The sequence below is a fragment of the Seriola dumerili genome, unplaced genomic scaffold, assembly GCF_002260705.1.
Source record: "Seriola dumerili isolate Sdu_G_001 unplaced genomic scaffold, Sdu_1.0 BDQW01000290.1, whole genome shotgun sequence".
Taxonomy (NCBI): Eukaryota; Metazoa; Chordata; class Actinopteri; order Carangiformes; family Carangidae; genus Seriola; species Seriola dumerili.
Window position 1 is genome coordinate 3,750,020 of NW_019174545.1, and position 21,366 is coordinate 3,771,385.

The following is a 21,366-nucleotide window of genomic DNA, read 5'->3' on the forward strand; positions in this document are numbered from 1 at the left end:
TGTGTACAGGGGCTGAATTGGAGCAGTCTTGTCCGTTAAAAATCTCTAGCTTGTTAAAACATGTCACTGCAACAACCTGTTAACATTCTCTTATTGCCTAGTCTGGGAGGGAGGGAGGGGAGGGGAGGGGAGGGAAGGAAGAGAAAAGCTGATGTGAAGCATGTCTGGTGAGGATGAGGAAAGAGAGGAGAGGGAGGGCTCTCATTCTCTTCATCGCCTGGTTATGAAGGCTCTGGTTGAGAAGCGCGACGCAGAGCGGGTCCCTCAGCTCACTGGCGCCCTCTATCTACAGCTGCTGCTGATGATGAGGCTGCACTGCAGAGACGAGACAAAATGGGGGAAATGTAAAGTTCATGGATTTTAGGATTGTCCACAGTTATACAATAAAAAGTACATTAAAAGTAAAAGGTTGGGTGATGTGATCAAAACAGTAAAAATGTTTTTTTTTTTTTGTTTTTTTTTCCAAGCACAAAGTTCTTTTAAATTTTTTCATGTGGGTTAATCAGTAGTCATAGTCATTGTGAATGTCAATGTGAATTAAACATGCTTTCTCCTGATCATACATACAGAGATTTCTTCCTAATGTGCCTTCAGTGTAAAAGCTGACAATATCCAGTCTTCGTTCTGTGCAAAATACATACCCAAAGTTTATCTTAAGATAATATATGACTTCAGCAGTCTGACATAGACAAATATCTTCCAATGTTAGTCTTTTTAGTATACAATCCTCTTTTTTATTGCCAAAACACTGGAGAAACAAAGAGGGAATCTGTCTCTTAATTGATTTTTATGTTTTGCAATGCAAAAAGGATAAGTCATGACGGAAAACTTGCAAGGCTATTATCATTAAACATACCCTGAGAAAATACAGGTTATCCTTGGCAGCTATATCTGCTTTAAAAATAATTTCTGCACCAACAGCACAGAAACTTAGTTACTTATTCATCTACTTCCAGTTTCTTGACAAAACATCAGCCTAATATTACAGTACAGCTGATTAGCTAGCATTAGCGACTTTGGGTCGGAAGAAACTTAAAAAGGAGAATCCACCCACAGTTTGGTCGTCTGCCATGGCTTCACCTCTTGATAATATTTTGTTGAGAAATAGTGCCTGAATAATTTAGTCTTTTTTCAGTCTGTTTCTCTGGTAGATGTGATTGTTAGATATCAGACAGCCAGACCCAGCAAGCCATCTGGAGTCATGACAGACCCGGAAACTGCGGCAGATCAGCGTAGACTACAACTATTCTTGGTACAATTCATGCAACTGTCTTGGGACAACTAACGTAGGCACTTATCATCTACAAATTTAGATGTGTGCACACTGTATAACCCATAAAGGGTTACTCATTTAGATGCCTAAATGTACACATACTTGAAACAATATGGTACAATGAAACAGTAATCATGTAGATCTCCTTACTTCAGAGGGAAAAAAATATACAACATATGTGTTCCTGACTCCACTCCGCAGGAGTGTGCTAGTTAATAAAATAAACATACCTTGTGGATGTGCCAGGTAGGAGAAATGTGTGGTGGAGGAAACAGGGATGGGGTTGAGGGCAGTCTGGGGCATGGGTGGCTGTGGACCCCCTGGAGGACCCTGGGTAGCCATCAGCATCATCGGGGGGTGGGTGGGTGCCGGGTGGTGAGACGGTACTATACCAGACTGCATATGGGCCTAGGTGTGAGTGAAAGTGTGTGTATGTGTGTGTGTGTGTGTGTGTCAGCAAGTGCAAAGGTGTAATAGAAAGTGAGAATGACAGTGAGAGACAAACAGATGGACAAGAGACAAGTTCATTAAAGAGATGAAACGGATGGACATCAGTGCCACAACAGCCACAGCTCCTGCCTGTGTGTTACCGACAGGTGTCACATGAAAAGATAAATCTGTGCTTATGAAACAGCGGAGGATGGATGGAATAAAGCATAAAGCACTAGATCCCTCCAGCAAACACAATGATTAATAATCTCTCTTCAAACTAACTGTGGCTCAAACTCTGTCATTCCATCAAGCTCTTAAATATAGTAAAAGCAACTCCAATTCTGCTCATTTTTAACCACTGAGAAAACAATGCCATCAAAAGACTTTCATACAGCAGGTGATGACACAAATGTACAGTGAGTGCTGAGTTTAGTGCTCGTCTGGCAAGCATTTTTGTGCAGCGTTTCTGACTATAGTGTGAGCTGCATGATACAGCCGGTGAGCGCAGATTTGGATATAAAGGGTCTCTGTACAGGGGTGAAGGTGCTACACCTGGCAACATCACGACAAGTCTCCGGGTGTCTGCACACGGTCACTCCGTGTGGCTGTTTGTCAAGAAATAGTCATACCACTTGACTCAAGCTCCATATTTTACACACAGACACAGGGATTGATCAACTTTCTCATCTGACTCTCTAAACAAAGCAAATAAGTTTCCATTCCAAGATGGTGACCTATTGCTATAAAGACAGAAAAAAGGGCCAAACCTCCATGGGTACCCCAAAAAGTTATCACTGCAGAATTTCTATTTTGCTACATGGAATTATCATGGCTGGACTGTCTTTTGATCAGTGAAAAAGGTTTGTTTTTCCTCTGTATCTTGTAGTGTGCCAACTAAAACTGATATAAACAACTAGGCCAAAGTGAGAGGCACATTCTAACATAAACCTGGACACACTGCCAAAAAAACATCCACTGCACTTGCAGCTTATCAACACCCAAGTATGACCCATTCATAAACTCAAACACCTGCTGGAACTGATCCCAGATTTCCTCACTACCACATTTAAAATCCCGTACAGGAAACACTGCCAATCTGATAACTTTGCTGGAACTATTGTGGTTGTTGTCCAGCAGGCTGATAGCAGGTTGTGACCTACCTGCTGCACGTGTGCCATGTGGTTGGGGTTGTAGCCGTGCTGCACCTGCTGCGGGTGGATATAGACAGTCTGCTGGGCAGAGGGGAACGATGCCTGGGGAGACTGAGGGTTGGGCCCCGGGGTCATGGAGGGGGGCGTGGGCGCCAAGGCCGAGTACATCTGCTGCTGTGGGGGCTGGTTGGCCAGGTGGAGGGCCTGGGCTGCTGCTGCCGCTACCACACACAAAAACACAACACGTGACTATAGTTCTTCATTTGAAAATGTCCAGCTCCAAAGTTACAGCGTCCAACCTTAACATACTGACCTGCTGCTGCCTGCGGGTGCTGTGGGTGCTGGACTGGGCTGGCAGCTGGATGGCTAGGAGGACCTCCATGTTGTGGGGGACCACCCTGCTGGGCTTGGCCTGTAGGCGTGGCAGAGGGCTGGGGGTGCTGTGGATGAGGGTGCAAGGTGGCGCTGGGGTGGGGGTACTGCTGAGGCATCGGCCCTGGAGACACTGTGAGAAAGGAAACAGTGTTTGTAAGAATAAAAGTATTAAAATAGTACACATAACACTGCCTGCACATCCTAGCTGCTCATTGCATACTTATATGAACATGCACAAGTGGTGGGCTGACATACCATACATGGTGTGTGTCTGCTCTGGGTACTGTGTAGTTGAGGAAGAGACGAGGCTGGGTTGTCCGTGCGTAGGAGGTGCCATCATCCTGGCGCTCCCCTGCATTACCGGACTGAACACATGCTGCGGCTGAAGGACACACAGAGACGACATTAGAGCCTGTGTTTGTGTAACCCTTTTTGGTACCAACATCATGTAGCATCAAGCATCAAATACTAAAAAAAAAAAAAAAAAAAGCCCAAGTGAGGAACCACATCCAACTGCAAAGAGTGAAACTAAATAAAAAGAAAAATCTAATTTTGAAAAACAAAACAAAACAAAAAAAAAACACTCCGGCCTCTAAACTCTCTCTTCATTTCGCTCTCTCCATAACGATTGTAGCAAATCACAAATTATAAACCATGTTTTCCTGTTTTTCATTGTTAGGTGCTACAGCTCAGTGCAGGTGCCACTGATTGTTACCATGGTAACATTGGTCTTAGGCCTGAGTTAGCCTGGGGATAAGATGTCTAATTTTTTTGCCTTAAAATGTTTTGCCTTATATTATTATTATTATTATTATTAGTCTTTATTTTTGTGAAACAGTCTTACTTGCATTACACTAATCTATGAGCAAAATTAAGAGTGGATCAAAACTACAGACCAGTCAGATATCTTTGTGAAACCCGCCCCCTGTCTGATGTGTTATTTCCTGGTTTAAATTTGAAATGTTGCCAATTTTAGTCAGTTTATTATTAAGTCAATGTTCGTGTGTGGCCATTCATGTTGAAACAAAATGTAACAATTAGAAGTTTGGCTTTTTTGTTAAATAAAAACAAGGTTTTGTAGGGAAAAAAGCTTACATTTCTAAAACTATCATTTTCAAACCACAACCAAACGTCAAGTATTGTTCTGTCAATAACAATGTTCATTTCTAATGATACTCAAAACAAAAAACACTAATCCTTTTAGTTTAAATTTGAGCCTTGAGTAGGTTTTGTTCAAAAAATAGCTTGAGCTTGATTTTTTTTGTGCTTTAAGTAACTGCAGTGAAATTAGTACCTAATGAAGTTAGTCTTGTGTCTCCTTCTCCCTTCCTTACTCATTATCTCAACCCATTTTTTAGACGAAATTGTGTTGTCAGTTTTATTAATTAACCCTAATAAAACTCAATGAAATACCCGTTTCTTATCAATGTGGTCATTATGTTACCCTTAAACACCCTGAAGCCAACCTCCTCACTGCCTCTGTTTTCCTGCAGCTGTTGTATCGCAGCCTGTTTGCAAACAGGTAACAACACTTCAGGTGTTAAGAGGCAGGAGCCTGCAGTCAACTCCACAATTAAGAAGTGCTGAAACACATGGCATCATGCCGGCTGCCTGTCAAGCTGCTGGACCGCAGGCATCGGACAGACAAATGGCTGACTAGTGAACAGCTGGGAGAGATGAGGACTGCCAGCACTACTGATGTTACCAGAGTAACTGGAATAGTTACATATGGTTTTTAATAGAGGAGCCGGCTGGGTTGAGCATTGCTGAATATTGCTGATGTTCTGATACTTTTAGTGACAGAGTAAATCTTACCTGTGACTGGTAGTGAGGCATCTGCTGGACCAGCGGCTGACTGGTGAACTGCTGCGGGCTGCAGGTGAAGTACTGGGTAGAGTAGGCAGGGCTTGGTGCTACAATAGGTGGTCCTGCTGCCGTCGCTGGGTGCATCATGGTGGGCGTGCCTGGTGGGTGGTGCTGGTCTGACCTCTGCTGGGTCATGTTGGGTACTGGAGATTCATGTTAGAGATTATGTTAACATCTCGTAAATCTGAACTAAACAGAATCACGGAGGAGTGAGAAAAACTACTGCTACTTTGGAAAGAAGCAGATTTTTGACTGAATTGGCCCTAATAAAAAACCAACCTCCCTTTTCCAAGAAACACTTGATCAGATTTGTCCTGATGGGAAAGTCCGTTCACTATTGTAAGAGAAAAAGCTTCTGTAATGAGAAATGCCTCTAAGTGATGCCTGTTATCAATACAACATTCATGTAGCTAATCCAAGTGAAGGGAATGCTGTGTATCCATAAAGATCTAGGTTGTGAATAAATAAAGATCCATGAATGTAATGAATCTTAATATCTAGAAAAAATAGTGGGGCCAATACAGTAATTTTTCCCAAACAGATGTATTTAGTAAACTTTTGTGAGAGACAGAGAAAGAGAGAGAGAGAGAGAGAGAGAGAGAAACAAGTGGGAGGGAAATGAAATGAGAGAAATTGGTTATTCTCACCTTTACCTGGTCTGTAGGGTTTAGACTGGCTGACCGTCATATGAGGCATCTGAACCTGGTACATAGCTGGAGACTAGAGGGAGGAGGGGAATGAGAATTGAAAATGAAGAACATAGGTTTATACTCAATCTTCTCAGGGGACTTCAGCAATATGTCTACAAGAATGAAAACCAGCCATCGACTAAGAACAGTTGAATTTGTGCTGTTTGTGTGGGACTACTACCTGTCTGTGGGGCTGGACACACACTATTCAGATTTAAACTGTTGCTTTAGTAGTTAACATATAAAAAACATTTTAAAAACACATATGTGCATGTGAGATTGTGGGAATTATCTCTTACCTGGGGCCACATGCATTTTCTATACCTGTCTATCATTGGGTGTTTTACAACTTATAAGTATAACCCAAGCACTGCTCGTCATCCTCCGATCCTTCATATTGTATACCATGCATTTCTATCACAAACAGTACTGCAGCAAAAACAAAGAGGCTTAAACTCCTATTAGCTTACAGCATTTGTCTGGTAAACAGATGAAGCCAATAGAAATAAGATGAAGTTATAGATCCATCTGTGATGACAGTTTAAATGAATTGCAATAAGAAGTTGGCAAACCAACATCTGATGGCATTAATTCAACAAGCAAGCAAAACATCTCAGTACTGATTGGGCTTTAAAAAAAAAACAAAAAAAAAACAAAAGGATTTAAAAAATAGAAATCTTCACAAACCTTCCATATTATGCTTTTCTAATGGAGCGAGAGAGAGAGGAGGAGGAGGGGGAGAAAAGGAAAAAAGAACCACTCTTTAGTTGTTCACCAAGGTATTTTTATCTTTTACACGTGTCTGATGTTGGATCACCAAGTTTTTCTTAAAGCAACACAGGCAAAAATATAGATTTACAACTAAAAATATAATAGCTTTCATCAAAAAATACGCAAAAAAACTCTCAATAAGTGCTATGAAAGTGATTAAAAATAGTATTTTGTCATCATACTGTATAACAATTTCATATACTTCTTTTCTTTAAACATTTCCAAGCTTGTTTAACATTTTTCAAATAATTCAGCAAAAATAATTTAGACAAATAACAATGTCTGGAAGATGACAGAGGAGAGAAAAGTGATGATGAAGGATGCACATGTTCTGTACATTGGTGTACAAAGAAAACAATATTACAAAAATTGCGAGATGAGCCTTCCTAAAAATAAAGGACGGAAAGAAATATGGAGAAAATAATGATGACATGCCTTAGAGATTAATCAAGGACAGAAAAGGAAAGAAAGATAACAAATGGGGACAAACGTAAGCAAACATGTTGGCAGATCTCAAGGTGATGGTTGTTAGTCAGGGATTTGTTTTAATGAACTTTGCATTTCATACTAATTCAATGTGATACTTGGGGTGATCTGCACTGACTAGAAACAAGTACATCTGTCTCCACACTCAACATTTCAGCATGCAGCTGTGTGTCTCACCTGCACTCCAGGGCTGACTGGTGTGAGGGGATACATCTGGGGGAAGCAGACTGTCTGACTGTAAACAGCCGGGGGCTGCTGGACCACGATGGAGGGGCTGGGCTGGCCCTGAGGCCGGGGGGGTGTTGGGGTGTTGGCTGGTTTGGGCTGATAAAGTATGTAAAGAGACAGACACGGCAAGAGACATAAAAAATAAGTGGATTATCAATCTCAGTTTGTGGTATTCAAAATGTGCAGTCTGGCAGCATCATGGCATACTGACCTGTGTATTGAACCTGGGTTTGAACTCGTTGGCATTTGGGTTCAAGGTTGATTTTCTCACTTGACTGCAGGACGAGAACCAACAGTGAAGAAGTTAACATCAACAATAAGTACTTTTTTTTTTTTTTTTTTTTTTTATTGCTTTAACAAGCAAACTTTAGCAAATGTTGCTAAAACAGGTATAAATAATGTATTAGTTAGAGGCCATTTTCTGCAGTGGATGGATACACATGTGATGCTCTAGTTAGTATTTCTGGCAACAGAATGTGTATGTGGGATTAAATAAACTACATGTCCATGTCCACAGTGATGAAGGAACATGTAACCCAGTGCAAAGGTGTAGCACAATAATGTCTAGTTCTTGGACCACAATGGAGCTCTATGGCACAGACCAATAAAATATCAGGCTTTGACTACACAGAAAATACTTGTTAGGATCAAATCTGTGTTGATTTTGGTCTTTTCATTGGATTTGCTGATAATAGGAGAAATAGAGAGTATCACCAGACTGTACAGTTTCCCCTCTAAACCATACTGTCCCTTCCACTCACTCTTGTACAGCCTCCTTTTTCTCCTCTTTCTCTTCATGCTTGGGTCCACTGAATGTGGATGTCGTCTGAACTCCCTGCGATGTCACATCCAGCCCTGCCCTCTTTTGGTCCGGGGCTGAGGGAGACGGGGACAGTGCAGCAGGGCTGCCAGGCTTACTGGTGTTTGTGGTGGTAGTGGATGGAGCAGGGGCACCACCGGGGGTGCCAGCAGCAATCCCTACAACACCCTCTTCAGTGCCCTCTCGCCCCACTGTGGAGGCTTTGTCCAGGGGAAGGTCTTTAGGCTTGTCTGCTTGATCTCTGGGTGGCTTGGTCATCATCTGGTCAAAGGCAGGGTCTGGGTTTGAACTAGACTGCAACTGGAGGAGGGAAAAGTTAGAGGAGGCAGACATAAGTTCTAGTGCAGGCTCATTAACATGAGGTTAGTTATGTCAGAATTTCAGCATTTCTATACCATATGAACAAAAGACATACTCACCCTAAAATCTACACTAAATTTCTTTAAATTATCTATTTGTTTTCTGTGGTCTGGTGCCATAGAAGGGGGTCCTATGAGTGAGTAGAGAAAGAAAGACGTGACTTGCAGGTTTCAGTCGTTACGAGAAAATTATATTACGACAGCTAAATAAATAAAAACAGGTGTCTCAGCACATGGTCTCTTCGTCACAATCTTTTTGATAAAGCCCCACAGTACTCAAATGTCTGAAACAGTGTTTTCTGAAGCACATACTGCACCACTCCAGTGTATACTGTACCTTTACAGACTGGTCTGGTGATACTAGGTGAGCTGTCCAAAGGCTTGATGTTCTCCTTGTTTGCCGTGGGGGATGTTTGTCTTGTCTCCTGAACACGACACTCTTTTGCTATAAAGAACAGACAAAAAAAACTGCACGTTTACATCCAGCATAAAAGCAGAGCAAGCATTTGTGAACAGTGCTTCTGACAGTAATAGAACCTGCATTGAAACATCAAATCTAAGTACAGACAAATCAGGTATTTCAGATCATTCTTGGCATTTCTTAGTACCTTATCTACTCTCAGTGAAAGTGGGGGTTCACTTTAAGCTTACCATCTCCTGATGGAGAGGCGACCATGTTGGGAGCAGGGCTAGCAGCAGTAGGAGAGGAAACTGATGTTGGTGTAGCAGCAGTTTCCACAGGAGCTGTTCCTGTCTGGGGTGACGGGAGGGAGGAGGAGCCAGGGGACGCCCCACCCATACTATTCTGTCGGGGGGAGCGAGGTCTGTGAGCTGAGGAGGGGAAAAAGACATAACCTTGCTGTAAGTTAAACCATCTTGATTTCCTGGCCAACATTACTCAAATGATTACTGTAGCATAAGGTGCTTTTTTAATAATTCTATGATGAAATGAGTGAAGTGCCCAGGTTATCCAGTGATGCTTAACCATATATCCTATCTTCTTTGCAGATACGTTCCATTGCGAAATATCTGTGCTCTTCTTGTGTTCATATGTTGGAAATGTATTACAATAAAAACACACTAAGAGGAAAGAAATACAAGAGAAAAAAGGAAAGAACTATTCTACCTCCGCTAACCACTGAGGACCATGTGCCTCCAGAGGAGTTGCTCCTAGTTGGGGGAGTCACTGGTACCTCCCCAGGGGCATTGTGGGAAATTAAGTCCACTCCTGGAGGGACACCAGTGGTCCGGCTGGGTGGCACTCTGTGAGCACGAGGCGTCCGCTGGGATTTTGGAGACATCCTGGGTGGACCTGGAGATAAAGACAGAATTCCATAAACAGACAGTGGAGGTGAAGTAAACACACTGAACAGCTTGTGTTTCCAACCATCCTGCTGTGGTTTCTCTTTGAAGCTCATTTGCGTCTCTCAAAAGCTTTTCAAAACCCAAAAAATCTGCACCGACTACATATTAATCTAATGTTTAAATATCATATCATACAGTGGTGTTATTTGGTGACATGCATGTTAGTGGAGAAACTGCAAATGGTCCTGTAAAGTGATCACACCACACTTTTCAAACCACGACCGAGTGAAGTGAGAGATGAGAAACAGGAAAACAGAGTAGAGCAGGTGAGGTGAGAACCCATTTTTTAAAGACTTCACTGTTTAGCAGAGTTTGTGCAGTTACATGAGCAGTGTCTGTCTCACAGGCAGCAGCCCAGTGCAAAATCTTTAGCTAAACACTAGCTGAATATTTTGCCATTTCACTGTATAAACATTTGTAAATAATAAAAAATGATCCATAGGTACTTGGGCAGTGGCAGATCTTTTAGCTCAGTACTCCATATCATTGGATTTTACATGAAACAAGGACTAAGAGGATATAGGCTTGCTTATTGTTTTAAGCGTGTTTGAGGGTGAACATAGCAGAACACAACTCTGGTGGCACAACTCTTGCTAGACAGAAAGCACAGCACACTGTGATGCACCCACATGCCAAGGTGAAACTGCCTGATGCACTGACAAAGGATCAGCTTTGTGGCTTACTAAATCCTCACAATTTCCATTTGTGTGGAAATTGCAAATCTGACCCCAAATCAGTCTGAAGAGCCAACTTCACCTATTTGTGTTGTTCCACACTAGACCTGGGCAAATTTATTTTTGAAAGTAGCTCCCATATTAAACTTTTAATAAACTTCAAACAGCTTTCAAAACGACTGGGAATATCAGTTCCATATTGAGCTCAATCCATCCACCTTCAACTCAAACTTTTGCCCAGGTCAACTCCACACTGATGTGGGTACCTTCTGAAGACATGCGTTTGGGCAGAGTGGAGGCTGGCGACGTGGGCCCATGGTGGGAAAAGGAGGATGAGGAGGAGGGATAGGAGGGGTGGGATGAATGAGAGGGAGGCCTGGAAGGTCGAGAGGGGGGTCTGGAGGGTGGCCGGGTGGGCGTGGTTGCCCGAGGAGGCAGGGAGGAGGGGCCAGACTGGTAACGAGAGGGGGGGCGGGAGGAAGGAGACGGACAGGGTGAGGGCCAATGGGATGAACCTAAGAGAGGGAAGGACAAATGATCATGGATGACAAAGAGCAGATGATAACCAGCTAAAGTGAGGAAATAAAGGTACAGCAGGAATAGAAAGAAGGGGGAGATTAATAAATATGAGAAAGCATGGCAAGGCAGGAATACAATGATTTAATTGAAATCAGTAAAAGTATGATAAATGCATAAAAATAATTAACCGCAACAACAGACATGGACATCCTAGAGACTCTAAACCAAAGTCACCACCAACATTACATCAGTTTAACAAGGGAGATAAAATGGGGGAAAAAAATCTTTTCCAGTCACAGTTGGGTCACTATACTGACCAACTCACTCATCATACAATACACCTCTGTATGTTTTAGAGGCAAGTAACACCATGAGTTTGTGTGTGATGTATTAAAATGTACCTCCGTTCACCACCCTCTGGTCAGCACCGGAGCTGGGACTGTAGTCATGAGGTCCTGGTCGAGGAGTTGAGGGCCCAGCTGAGCTCTGAGTCAGACGAGGTGAATTCTGGCGTCCCGGCCCCCATGACATCGCCTCCCTGTTCCTCTGACCTGGAGGAATGTACTTATTCTCTCTGCACATATGCACATGTACACACACACACACACACACACACACACACANGTACTTATTCTCTCTGCACATATGCACATGTGTACACACACACACACACACACACACACACACACACACACACACACACACACACACACACACACACACACACACACACACACACACACACACAGAAAATAGAGGCAGATGGTTTAGTTAAATATATACAAGGCAATATCAAGATAACAAAGGGGAGGAATTAATTCTACACTCTGTTACATTCAACTAAGTACTTTTCATCAGCCAAAATGAGCACGTTTTCTTTAATTACTGAGGAAGTATTTGTTCTAAGAACAGCTGCTGTCTACTTAGTGAATTAGCTGGAACTACTTTGTCTCCCTTTAAGGCTCGGATATGCTTCTCTTGCCTGTGCCTGGGCTCTTCCACTACAGGCCCACTTTGTCTCCAAGCATTATTCATATATGGTATATTTAGTCTATGTCATCTAATCCTTGTGCTTTCATGGTTACATGCTCAAAGTCCTATGAAAATAATCCTGATCTGTGATGTATGACATGCTACTATAAAGAAAATTGAAATAAATATAGTATACATCATGATGGTATATAGATCATTTCCTGGTCTTTATAAAATAACAGGCACTGGAAAGGAAGAATGTAGAGTGTGCATTCAAGTGTGTGCAATGCACCTCTTTGAAGTTCTTTCATCAGCCCTCCCAGATGATAAATTCTCTGATGATGTTTATAATCGGTTTTACTGCATTAACATGTTCTAACTTGTTTATAAAAGGGTGAAAGGAATAGTTCAATGAATCATTTACAACAACAAAATATGAATGATGTATGTTCTGACAGACCTACAGGTGAGGAAGTATGCAAAAATTAACAATAAAGCTGCTGATGTTGTTCATTTCCAGGCAAGCTCCATGACTTTGCAATATGCACATTTAATGATAATATTTACAAGTTTAAACTAAAATTTATAATGGAGTATGTAACTGTTGCAGTGTTGTGTTGTGCTGCTATGTTTTAAATGAGCTGGTATTGTAGCACACATCAAGAGCAATTACCAACAATGAGAATGAATGAAATTTGATAGGCACATGCTGGTCATGAATGAAATCTGTCATTACATAATTACAAGCTATGCGCTGACACACACTTGCCAGCACAAGTAGTATGTATTGACCCGAAGTTTCTATGCTTTGTCTGGTCTCACCTGCTAAGTGTGTGAGTCTCCCTTTCCCCTCGCACCACAGCAGTATATTTCTCCTCCTCAGAGCGGTCATCATTCTCCAGGGCCACACGGGCCTTGTATGTAGCACTGGCCTCAATCTCCTCTGCCAGTTGGGCAGCACGCGCTTCCCTCTTGAGGAACTCCTCTGAGTTGTCCCGCTCCAGGGGGACCCTGGGAAACAAGCTCAGGTCAGATAAGGGCAGCAGGGTAATGGAAGGACTAAGGAAGAACTGATTTCAGGTTTTTACTTGTGTCATGTGAAGTCAAACTAAAAAGAGTGAGACGGTATAGGTTAATGACCGGAGAAATTAAAAATATTTCCAGAAAACACATTGTGTAATTTTAAATATACATGCTGTATTAGGAGTGCATAGAGAGTCACACATGAACAGAGAAACTTACGTATATGTGGACAGGCTGCTGTCATATGTAGACAAGACTCCATACTTCTCCTCATTGTACTTGAACATGTCATTAGGGTCCCACCCATTTGACTGATATGAACAGAGAGAGAAGGGCACAGAGAGAATTTCAGAAAAGGCCAATGGACAAATTATCAATGCTATGGATCACATGACACCTCTTTTTACTCTCTCTCTTTCACTGTCAAATTTACTAGTCATCACATGAAGGCCTGTGTGGATTCCATGCATTCCGTGCAACATCAAATGTGTTTGTGTGTTTTCTTACCACATCTGTATCGAGAGACTCAAGGCTGTCAGAGTTGTGGGTCTCTCCTCCATCCCAGGGCTCTAGATCTTTCTCTTTATGCTCACCATTGATCCTACCACTCACCGCTGCATCTGTGAAGTTGTCTGCGACACACACAAAATATACATATTTATGTTCAGCGGACTGCAACACACAAGCACACACATCCAAAAACACACACACAGAGAAGCTCATGATGGTATACAGTCACAAGGCTGTACTTTCACTGTTTATGCAGGGAAGCGCTCATGCCTCAAGAGCTTCTGTCACAAGCTCTCACAGCAAAGGTCTTTATGGAGGTAGTGGTGGTTCACCAGACACACCCACTCACAACCAGACATGGGTCTAACTGGATTGGGATAAAATCCTTTCAAAGAAAATTTGAGCTATTGCTTGAGCTGGCCTTGGTAAAGCTAAAAAGGGTATAAAGGGTTCTGACAGTGTGAGCAAGAGGATGAAAACAGCCTAGTAAAGAAAGGGAAAAAAGTAGTCCCCAATCACTGTCTTAGCTTATGGAAGTATGTACTAATTAAATCAAGAAGTAATGTGCTACAATATTTTCAGATGGCTTTCATTAGAAATTAAATGTAAGTGTCTACAATGCCCAATTTTTTCCCCACTTCATTTATTATGCATCACCATGGCACCATCTTGAAAGAAAACATTCAAATGTAAAAAAGTCTGCTTGGGGCTGATGATAGTCCTTACTTTCAGGACAACTCACTATATTTAAGTAAACTCACTGAATAATTTGGTTGGCTCAACTAAAACCAGGGATAGGCATGCCCAATTATATTTGAAAGGAAATCTAATCTCATGTCAGCCCAAGTCTGTTCTCACATTCTCAGAGCTGGCATCAGTGGACTACGTGCATAAAGCATATCAGCCACCTGGAGTTACATAACTCAGTCATCCCAACTCATCCTACAATAATAATAAAGTGCATTTTAGCATTTCTAGCATGAAACAATTTCAGAAATACTAGCTTGGCACCACAGAGACAGTTGGGCCAACAGGCCTGTTTTATATTAGCAGAGGTGGTTGGTATGCTTCATGCACACTGTCCATCCAGGGAATCGTACATAAAATAAGGAACATTTAAAAATACATTTATGAGCATAGTGAGGGATAAGCAAACATGCATTTAGATTGCAGTCAATTATATGACCTCAAAGCACTTCAGGGCCAAACCAAATTAAAAATCCTAACATAACTTGATTTTTAATACAATGATCAGAAAGCAAATTAAGGTGCTAATTGTCAACATGAGTTTTCAAGCTGTTGCTTTCAATGGAATCACACTCAATGCTTTTCATTTCGCCTTTATCATCTAGCTCTGATTTTACCTGAGCTCTGGTCCAGTAAGGTTTGAAATTAAGTGTTGTTTTGGAAAATAAAATAATGCTTTCAAACCTAAGTTAAAACAAGAATGATAACCATATCCTTCCTCTTCTAAGAGTCAATGCTGCAAGCGTGCCATTGCTGGCTGGTTATGTTATGCTTGGACCTAAACAATAATAAAATTAGTTAAGGCTATATTTAAAATTTATAAATATAACTTTAAATAACAGCTTCAAACAAAAATTACTGTTAAAAATTAATAAAATAAAAATTAGTACAAGTTCAAAACAAATAACCCAAGTATTAGTTTACTACAGTAAACATATAACACTATTAGCTGTATATCTTTTACAGATCCACAGATTCCTCTTAAGTAACCATAAGGCCATACAAAATGTATACTGTCCAGGGAAATGGCCAGTGGAGGGCTTAAACTTTGAACCCTGCTGACCTTTTATTAAAAGCTTAACTAAACAGTGCTAGGCCAAGTAACAAGTGGCAACTCTTCCACCGAAAGCAACATCCTGTCTAAAGATAACAAAAGGATCTGGTGAAAAGATGGGGCAAGTCTGACCTGCGTCAGATATTGGATTCTTATTTTTGGGTTATATTAAAAGAAATGATACTCAAATTCAATCACCAAATTGGATTTAAAATACAGAAATAGGTGGCGACAGATCAGGCCCAAGCCTAAGAGATTCAAAATTTTGGATTATTATTAAGCTCATTAAAGTGTGTATGCCTGAGTGTGTACAGAGATGTGCGAGAGGAGAAAACAGCCATATATTACCTGTATCAGAGGAGACTAGACCATTGGAGAGGAGAGACACACAGATGACAGACAGTCAGAAGATGGACTGACAGATAGCATGACTGACTGGCGATCACACCAACAGTTGACTTCCTACTCAACAATAAGGTGCAAGTTTTAAAAGGGAAATTCTGTTTCCTTTCTTTTCATAGTTTTAGTCATGCAATGTCTAGCAGACTCCCCATGTCCCTTTATTGGGGGCCAAGCAGCAAAGATGCATAAGCATCCATTGTGTTTCTATCTTTTCTCCTTTATCATCATCTTTAATCTTCTTCTGCCATCAGACTCTATGGTATACCCTCGAACTGTATGGTACAAGGTTGTGAAATTTGGCACATTGCTTGGGGACACTCCCTTGATGCTTTTCACCAGGTTTCATGTCCGTGCCTAAAATACTCTAGGGCCACCAATAGGTCAAATTTGGAGTTACATTCATGTAACTTTTGAATTGTATGCCCAATTTTCAAAGATGAAATATCATTTGATTGCTAGGATCAAGCTGAATTCAATGGCAACTCTGGCCTGCTGGGCTGCTTGGCCCCTACATCACTGCTTGCAGCTATGTTTCCAAACATCAGCTTTGATGATTTAGAGGTTTTACTTTTCACCACAACATTGTGAAATTTCCAGTCAGTCCAGTCAGTGATTCAGAAAATCAACCCCCACCCCCACAGTCTTATCTTTCAAAGGAGGATTGTATGGGTCAAGATAAATAAGATGAAGAAGACTCATTCAGCCTTTATTGAGTGTCCTTGCTGTGCTGGACCAATCAACAGATCACATTAGTCTTCAATGGCTGACCAATCACAGCAGACACACAAGATTTAACTCATGGCAAAGCCTCTGTGACATCAAGGTAGTGAATGCAGCATGAAAAAGATCAATACATTGTGTGCATGCACTGATGGGCATTCACTCACACGTCTTTATTTGTATGTGTGTGTGTGTGTGTAGTTACATTGTGTATTTTTCATGAGTTTTAGTGTGTAAACAAGTACGTATATATAGACTGCCGTTTATGTACCTAGATAAAATCTGTCAACACAAATGCCCTCAGTACCTTTCCTGGCGAAATTCAGGTCCACGTCTTTGAAGGTCACTACTACCACATCTGAGGCCTTGAAAATGATGCTCTCCACAATATCCTCTTTCCTGGGACCTATGCTCGGCTCTGGGCTCTTTCTGTGGGCTGCATCCAACACCAAGTCACACTGAAGGAGAATGTTGGGTTAAATTGGATTAAAGGGAAATCTGAACTATAGCAAAGCCTAAACTATCTACAGAAGAGATGAGGAAACATGGGACATAAATTCATCTTTTAAGTAAATCTATTAAGCAAAAATGCCAAACATTCTTTGGTTCCAGCTTCTTATGAAGGATTTGCAGTTTTTCATCAATCTTATATCTTTGTGAATTGATTATTAGTTAGTCAGACAAAAAAAGCAATTTAAAGAGGTCACCTTGGGCTCCGAAGAACTGTGACTAGACTTCATTCATCATTTTCTGATATTTCACACAATAAACAATAAATCAATTAATCAAAAATGATGATTAATGAATAAGAAATTAACCCTGATAAGCACAAGATGACCTAATCAATTAAATCATTTGGGTGTGTTTGACTGGGATGAAAACCTTGGCCCAATATGGAACTTCAACATGCTTGCCTAAACCTGAGCTACAGGAAATCCATTCTCAGTTCTCTGGCTGCCATCATATATAAGCTCAGGTTTGACTGACATCAATTAATTGAGATCCGTTCATTTAAAAGCATCCACGCCAGATGGAGGAGATTCTCTGTTGCAGTGGGAGCAGATAAGACTTTACTCCAAACAAGTTACAGTTCTACAACTTCTACAATACTATGGAGGAAAACTGAAAACACAAGTGCTGCAAACCAAACACTACATTGTTGACTTAAGAGAGGGGTGGTGAATACAGCTGTGCGAATTTTTCAAGATGTTTGACTGCTCAGCTTGCACACACTGTGGTAATGGAAGCCAAATGTGATGCTTTGTTTTGGTCTCAGAACAAAGCGGTGTGCTTGCCTGTGCAAATTCAATTTATTCTGCAGTATCATGCCAGCCTTACAACCTTATGAAAGTGGTGGGGGATAAAAAATGCCTAAATATCGACCCTGGTGTTTGATGTGAAAAACAGGGGATAATGCATGTTACTGGTATCTCATCAAGAAATGAAGTTAAAGCCAAGCTCTAGCAAATGAACTGTACAAAAACTTCTACCCTCTCTTGGGTTAAACTATTCATTTGTGCAAAATGAAATTTCCCCATAGGAGAAAGATTGGAGAATACTTCAACCTAAAAGGGAAGATGAAGGACCACAAACCTCTCCTCCATAAAAGGAAAGCTGGAAAGGGTGATCTTTGTCTAAGCCACCTCAGGGGTGAAGTTGATACTGAGCGCTGGCAGGGCTCTATCTTGCACAGTTAACCTTAATCATTTTACTGCTACTGAGGAAATTACATATAAGCACCTATAAAGAACATCGCACTATGTGTGATCCTTACCTCTGGACCATATGTCTTAAATACTCCTTCATAGACTGCTCCGTTCTTCACTTTCAGCTCACACTTGGTCCCCTATAAATAAATAGGCCTAGCATTATTCACTGTATGCATCACTCACTCATTTAACAAAATGTCAATGTCAATTAACACATTCAAAAAACAGGTTCAGAAACCCATCTGCTGCAAAACAGATAAACTATTGATCAATTTCTGCTTTGTTTATGCAAGCAACTGTCTCTACAAATCACAACAGGCTTTGTTTATTGCAGCATAGACATTTTGAAGAAACAGCATGTGGTGAAAGACAGACTGCAGTACATACTGCTGTTACAAATTCATTTACAGTAAGCATGATTCACAAAGCTGTTTCAGTCTTTTGTAACTGCTCATTTCTCTGTTCATTATTTTTCATGCACAGAAGACACAATTCAGAAGGAAATACTAGACATATCTGGAACATCATCTCAAAAACATAACAAGACTGACACACAGTGAACATACCACCACTGACGTCAAGACATGGACCATCCTCATATTTGCATATACACCATTGAAAATGACCTAAAGAAATTAAAAACAAGGTTAACTTCTGATGTTCTCCATTTGTAAAGAAAAATTGTGTTAATTAAGCTGTAGCGTATTGTACATTTGTTTCAATCATAGTGCATTACAATAAGAATATTCCATTCTGTTCAACTTAAAAACCAAATTGTATACCTTACAAAAACATGATACTGTATTCAAATGACAGCACAGAATGAACAAAAGCATTAATCCTGTGAGTGGGTTTTCAAAAAACAACTTCCATTCTTTGATAAAATACAGCACTTAGGTATATCAAACTTCTGACGGTGTGACATAAAAGCTATTTTCAATTACTTATGAGAGTTAGCAGGCTACTTACTGCTGCAGGACCTTTACCACTGTGTCTTCCCCTGAAACAAAAAAATGGCATTGTCAAACTAGCCATCATCATTAGCACTTAACTGCATATTGAAACAAAGTGCTCTCTAACACAAGAAACTGTACGAGTGAATGACAGAAATCTAAGGAGGTGATGATGTAAATATCTAAGAGGGTACAAAACTGCTTGTGCACATGTTGGGGAAGGCCAAGAATCATCTTTAACATGAATTATCGAATTTAATCTACACTGAAGTGTCTTGCAAATGTAAATTCACCACATATTTGAATGCAATATGAATTCTGAAATTTCCCACAGATTCCATATTTTGTTGGTTAGAATGATGTGCAATGGGCTGTCAGCCAAACACTAAGTAGCCTACATTTTTTCCAAGCATGTCCTAAAATGCACCTTGTTCAGCCCCTGGCACATGGCCAGACATTCACACTTGATTCAATGTAGGCAATGGCCACTTGCCCTACATTATATACGTTGTAGTAAATGAGTAATAGCTAATAGCTAATAAACTTGAAAACACTCAGATCCTCAATATTAACAGAAATCCGATCCAAGTCATTTCGAACTGACAAGCTAATTTCGTGTAATTGAGTCTAGCTGGTTCAATCTAATTTTTTTTTTTTTTTTTTTACAATATCTTCGCACGGCCCTAATAGATGGAACCTACGCAATGAATGGACGTAGTGTCCTAGTGACCGGTGAATAGAAGCCTGACCAAATTTAAACCAACAAAATTCACAATACGCATGCAGCTCATGCACCGATAGTATGCGTTAGCTTTATCTTAGGACGACATGTACAGAAATGTCATGCTTCAAGGACACTATTTCACACGAGCAGCCACGGCAACGTCAAGGTTGAAAGCTCGTCGGTCTAAATTCCCCCTTCTCCTCCTCCTCATCCCCGTTTCCACACCCGCCCCTTTCTTTCGTGCGCCCACACGCTTTTTGTCAATTTCTTGGCAAACCCGTTGCAGCAATGTTGCGGTAACGCACCAAGCAACATGACAGTCAAATGAAAACACACACAGTTGTTTTATTAGGCTGAAAGGTAGCCAGGCTGTGTCCTGTTAGCTGGCTGCTATAATACTGAATGAGGCAAGTGCACTGAATAACAAGCATGGGCTGTCAAACGGCTAATTAACGCTAGCTAAATTGACTCCAAGCAGATAGTAAACTGGTATCAGCAACTTAGCAAGCAGCTTCACTGCTACACACATGTGGAGAAAATATGTTTGTCCAACCAAACATGTCTCAATACATGATCAGACAACAAGTGATGTATTTTATTTAACGTGCAAGAGGAGGTAACGTTACGTCGAAGTTGCAACATTATTGGAGCAAGCATAAAGGCCTCGCTAGCTGAACTGCATAACGTTACGCTGGGTGACCAACACGTCGCAAGGCCCATATAACGTTCACAAACACGTACTGGTTTTGGACCGTTTAACGGGAATGTCATCTCTCAAAACTGCCACTGTTGGAAGCGACTGTGTCCAAGGACTGAGAACTGACCCCATAAGCTCCTCGGTGCTGTGTTTTTATATCGCTACGTTACCGTTTTAATTTGACAGACCTGCCCAGATTCTGTCTTCCACCGCCGCTTCCTCCGGCACCGGAGGCAGGGGCACCAGCGGCGTTGCCACCGCCGGGCTTGCTGCGATTTCCACCGGCCTTCATTGACATGGTGATCCCATAAAAGACAGCGTCTTAAAACGACCAGCTTCACACCGCAATTTCTTGACGACGAGACGGTGTGTAATTGTGTGACAGTTCGCTAACGTTAGCGATCCTAAGATCTTGCTAGCTGGCAGGCTAATGTCAACGTGCCTCTTGAAGAAGATGCTATGCTAAGAAGCTAGCTGGCTAGCAGTTGCTAGCTAAATTAGCAATCTGTACAATTCCTATTAAAACAGAAAAAAAATAATATTTAAAAAAGACAACACATGCCAATCACTCTTCCAAAACAAACATGGGTGTTACACCTCTTGTCAATTTGTTACGTAATCCTAACAAAAAATTAGATTATCTCAAAATAGGGTTTACAGCTATCTCGGGTTCTTTCCGTTGCTAACAGCGAAAAGACCAAAACAGTCTGAAAGGGGACAAAAAACAGCGGAGGGATATATGAGAGACGTAACGGCTCACAACATCTAACCAAAATTTCCTCATTGACTTCTTTGACAACCATCAATCTGCCACAAAAAAAAACAAATATGGTCATATTTAATCTAG

At 41.2% G+C, this 21,366-nt stretch overlaps 1 protein-coding gene across 6 annotated transcripts; it reads right to left on the reverse strand.

Moving 5' to 3' along the window:
* Window positions 1–108: 108 nt before the first annotated feature.
* Window positions 109–21,108, reverse strand: atxn2 (ataxin 2). 6 transcript variants are annotated; one of them, XM_022757589.1, is made up of 26 exons: window positions 20,708–21,108; window positions 19,115–19,145; window positions 18,712–18,771; window positions 18,211–18,282; window positions 16,744–16,894; window positions 15,663–15,677; window positions 13,511–13,635; window positions 13,223–13,314; window positions 12,803–12,991; window positions 11,410–11,582; window positions 9,577–9,762; window positions 9,102–9,281; window positions 8,788–8,895; window positions 8,511–8,581; window positions 8,033–8,391; window positions 7,483–7,546; window positions 7,221–7,367; window positions 6,474–6,491; window positions 5,745–5,817; window positions 5,047–5,240; window positions 3,487–3,613; window positions 3,170–3,361; window positions 2,866–3,077; window positions 1,504–1,681; window positions 568–624; window positions 109–315 (listed from the first exon to the last, which is right to left on the reverse strand). In XM_022757589.1, the coding sequence occupies exons 1-26, from the start codon at window positions 20,815–20,817 to the stop codon at window positions 287–289; spliced, it is 3,213 nt and encodes a 1,070-aa protein (XP_022613310.1). In that variant the 5' UTR covers window positions 20,818–21,108; the 3' UTR covers window positions 109–286. The 6 variants fall into 6 exon arrangements, with proteins under 6 accessions (XP_022613310.1, XP_022613311.1, XP_022613315.1 ...); XM_022757590.1 differs by lacking the exon at window positions 15,663–15,677; XM_022757594.1 differs by lacking the exons at window positions 6,474–6,491; window positions 15,663–15,677 and adding an exon at window positions 10,756–11,004 and having other exon boundaries at window positions 5,751–5,817.
* Between the last annotated feature and the right edge of the window lie 258 nt (window positions 21,109–21,366).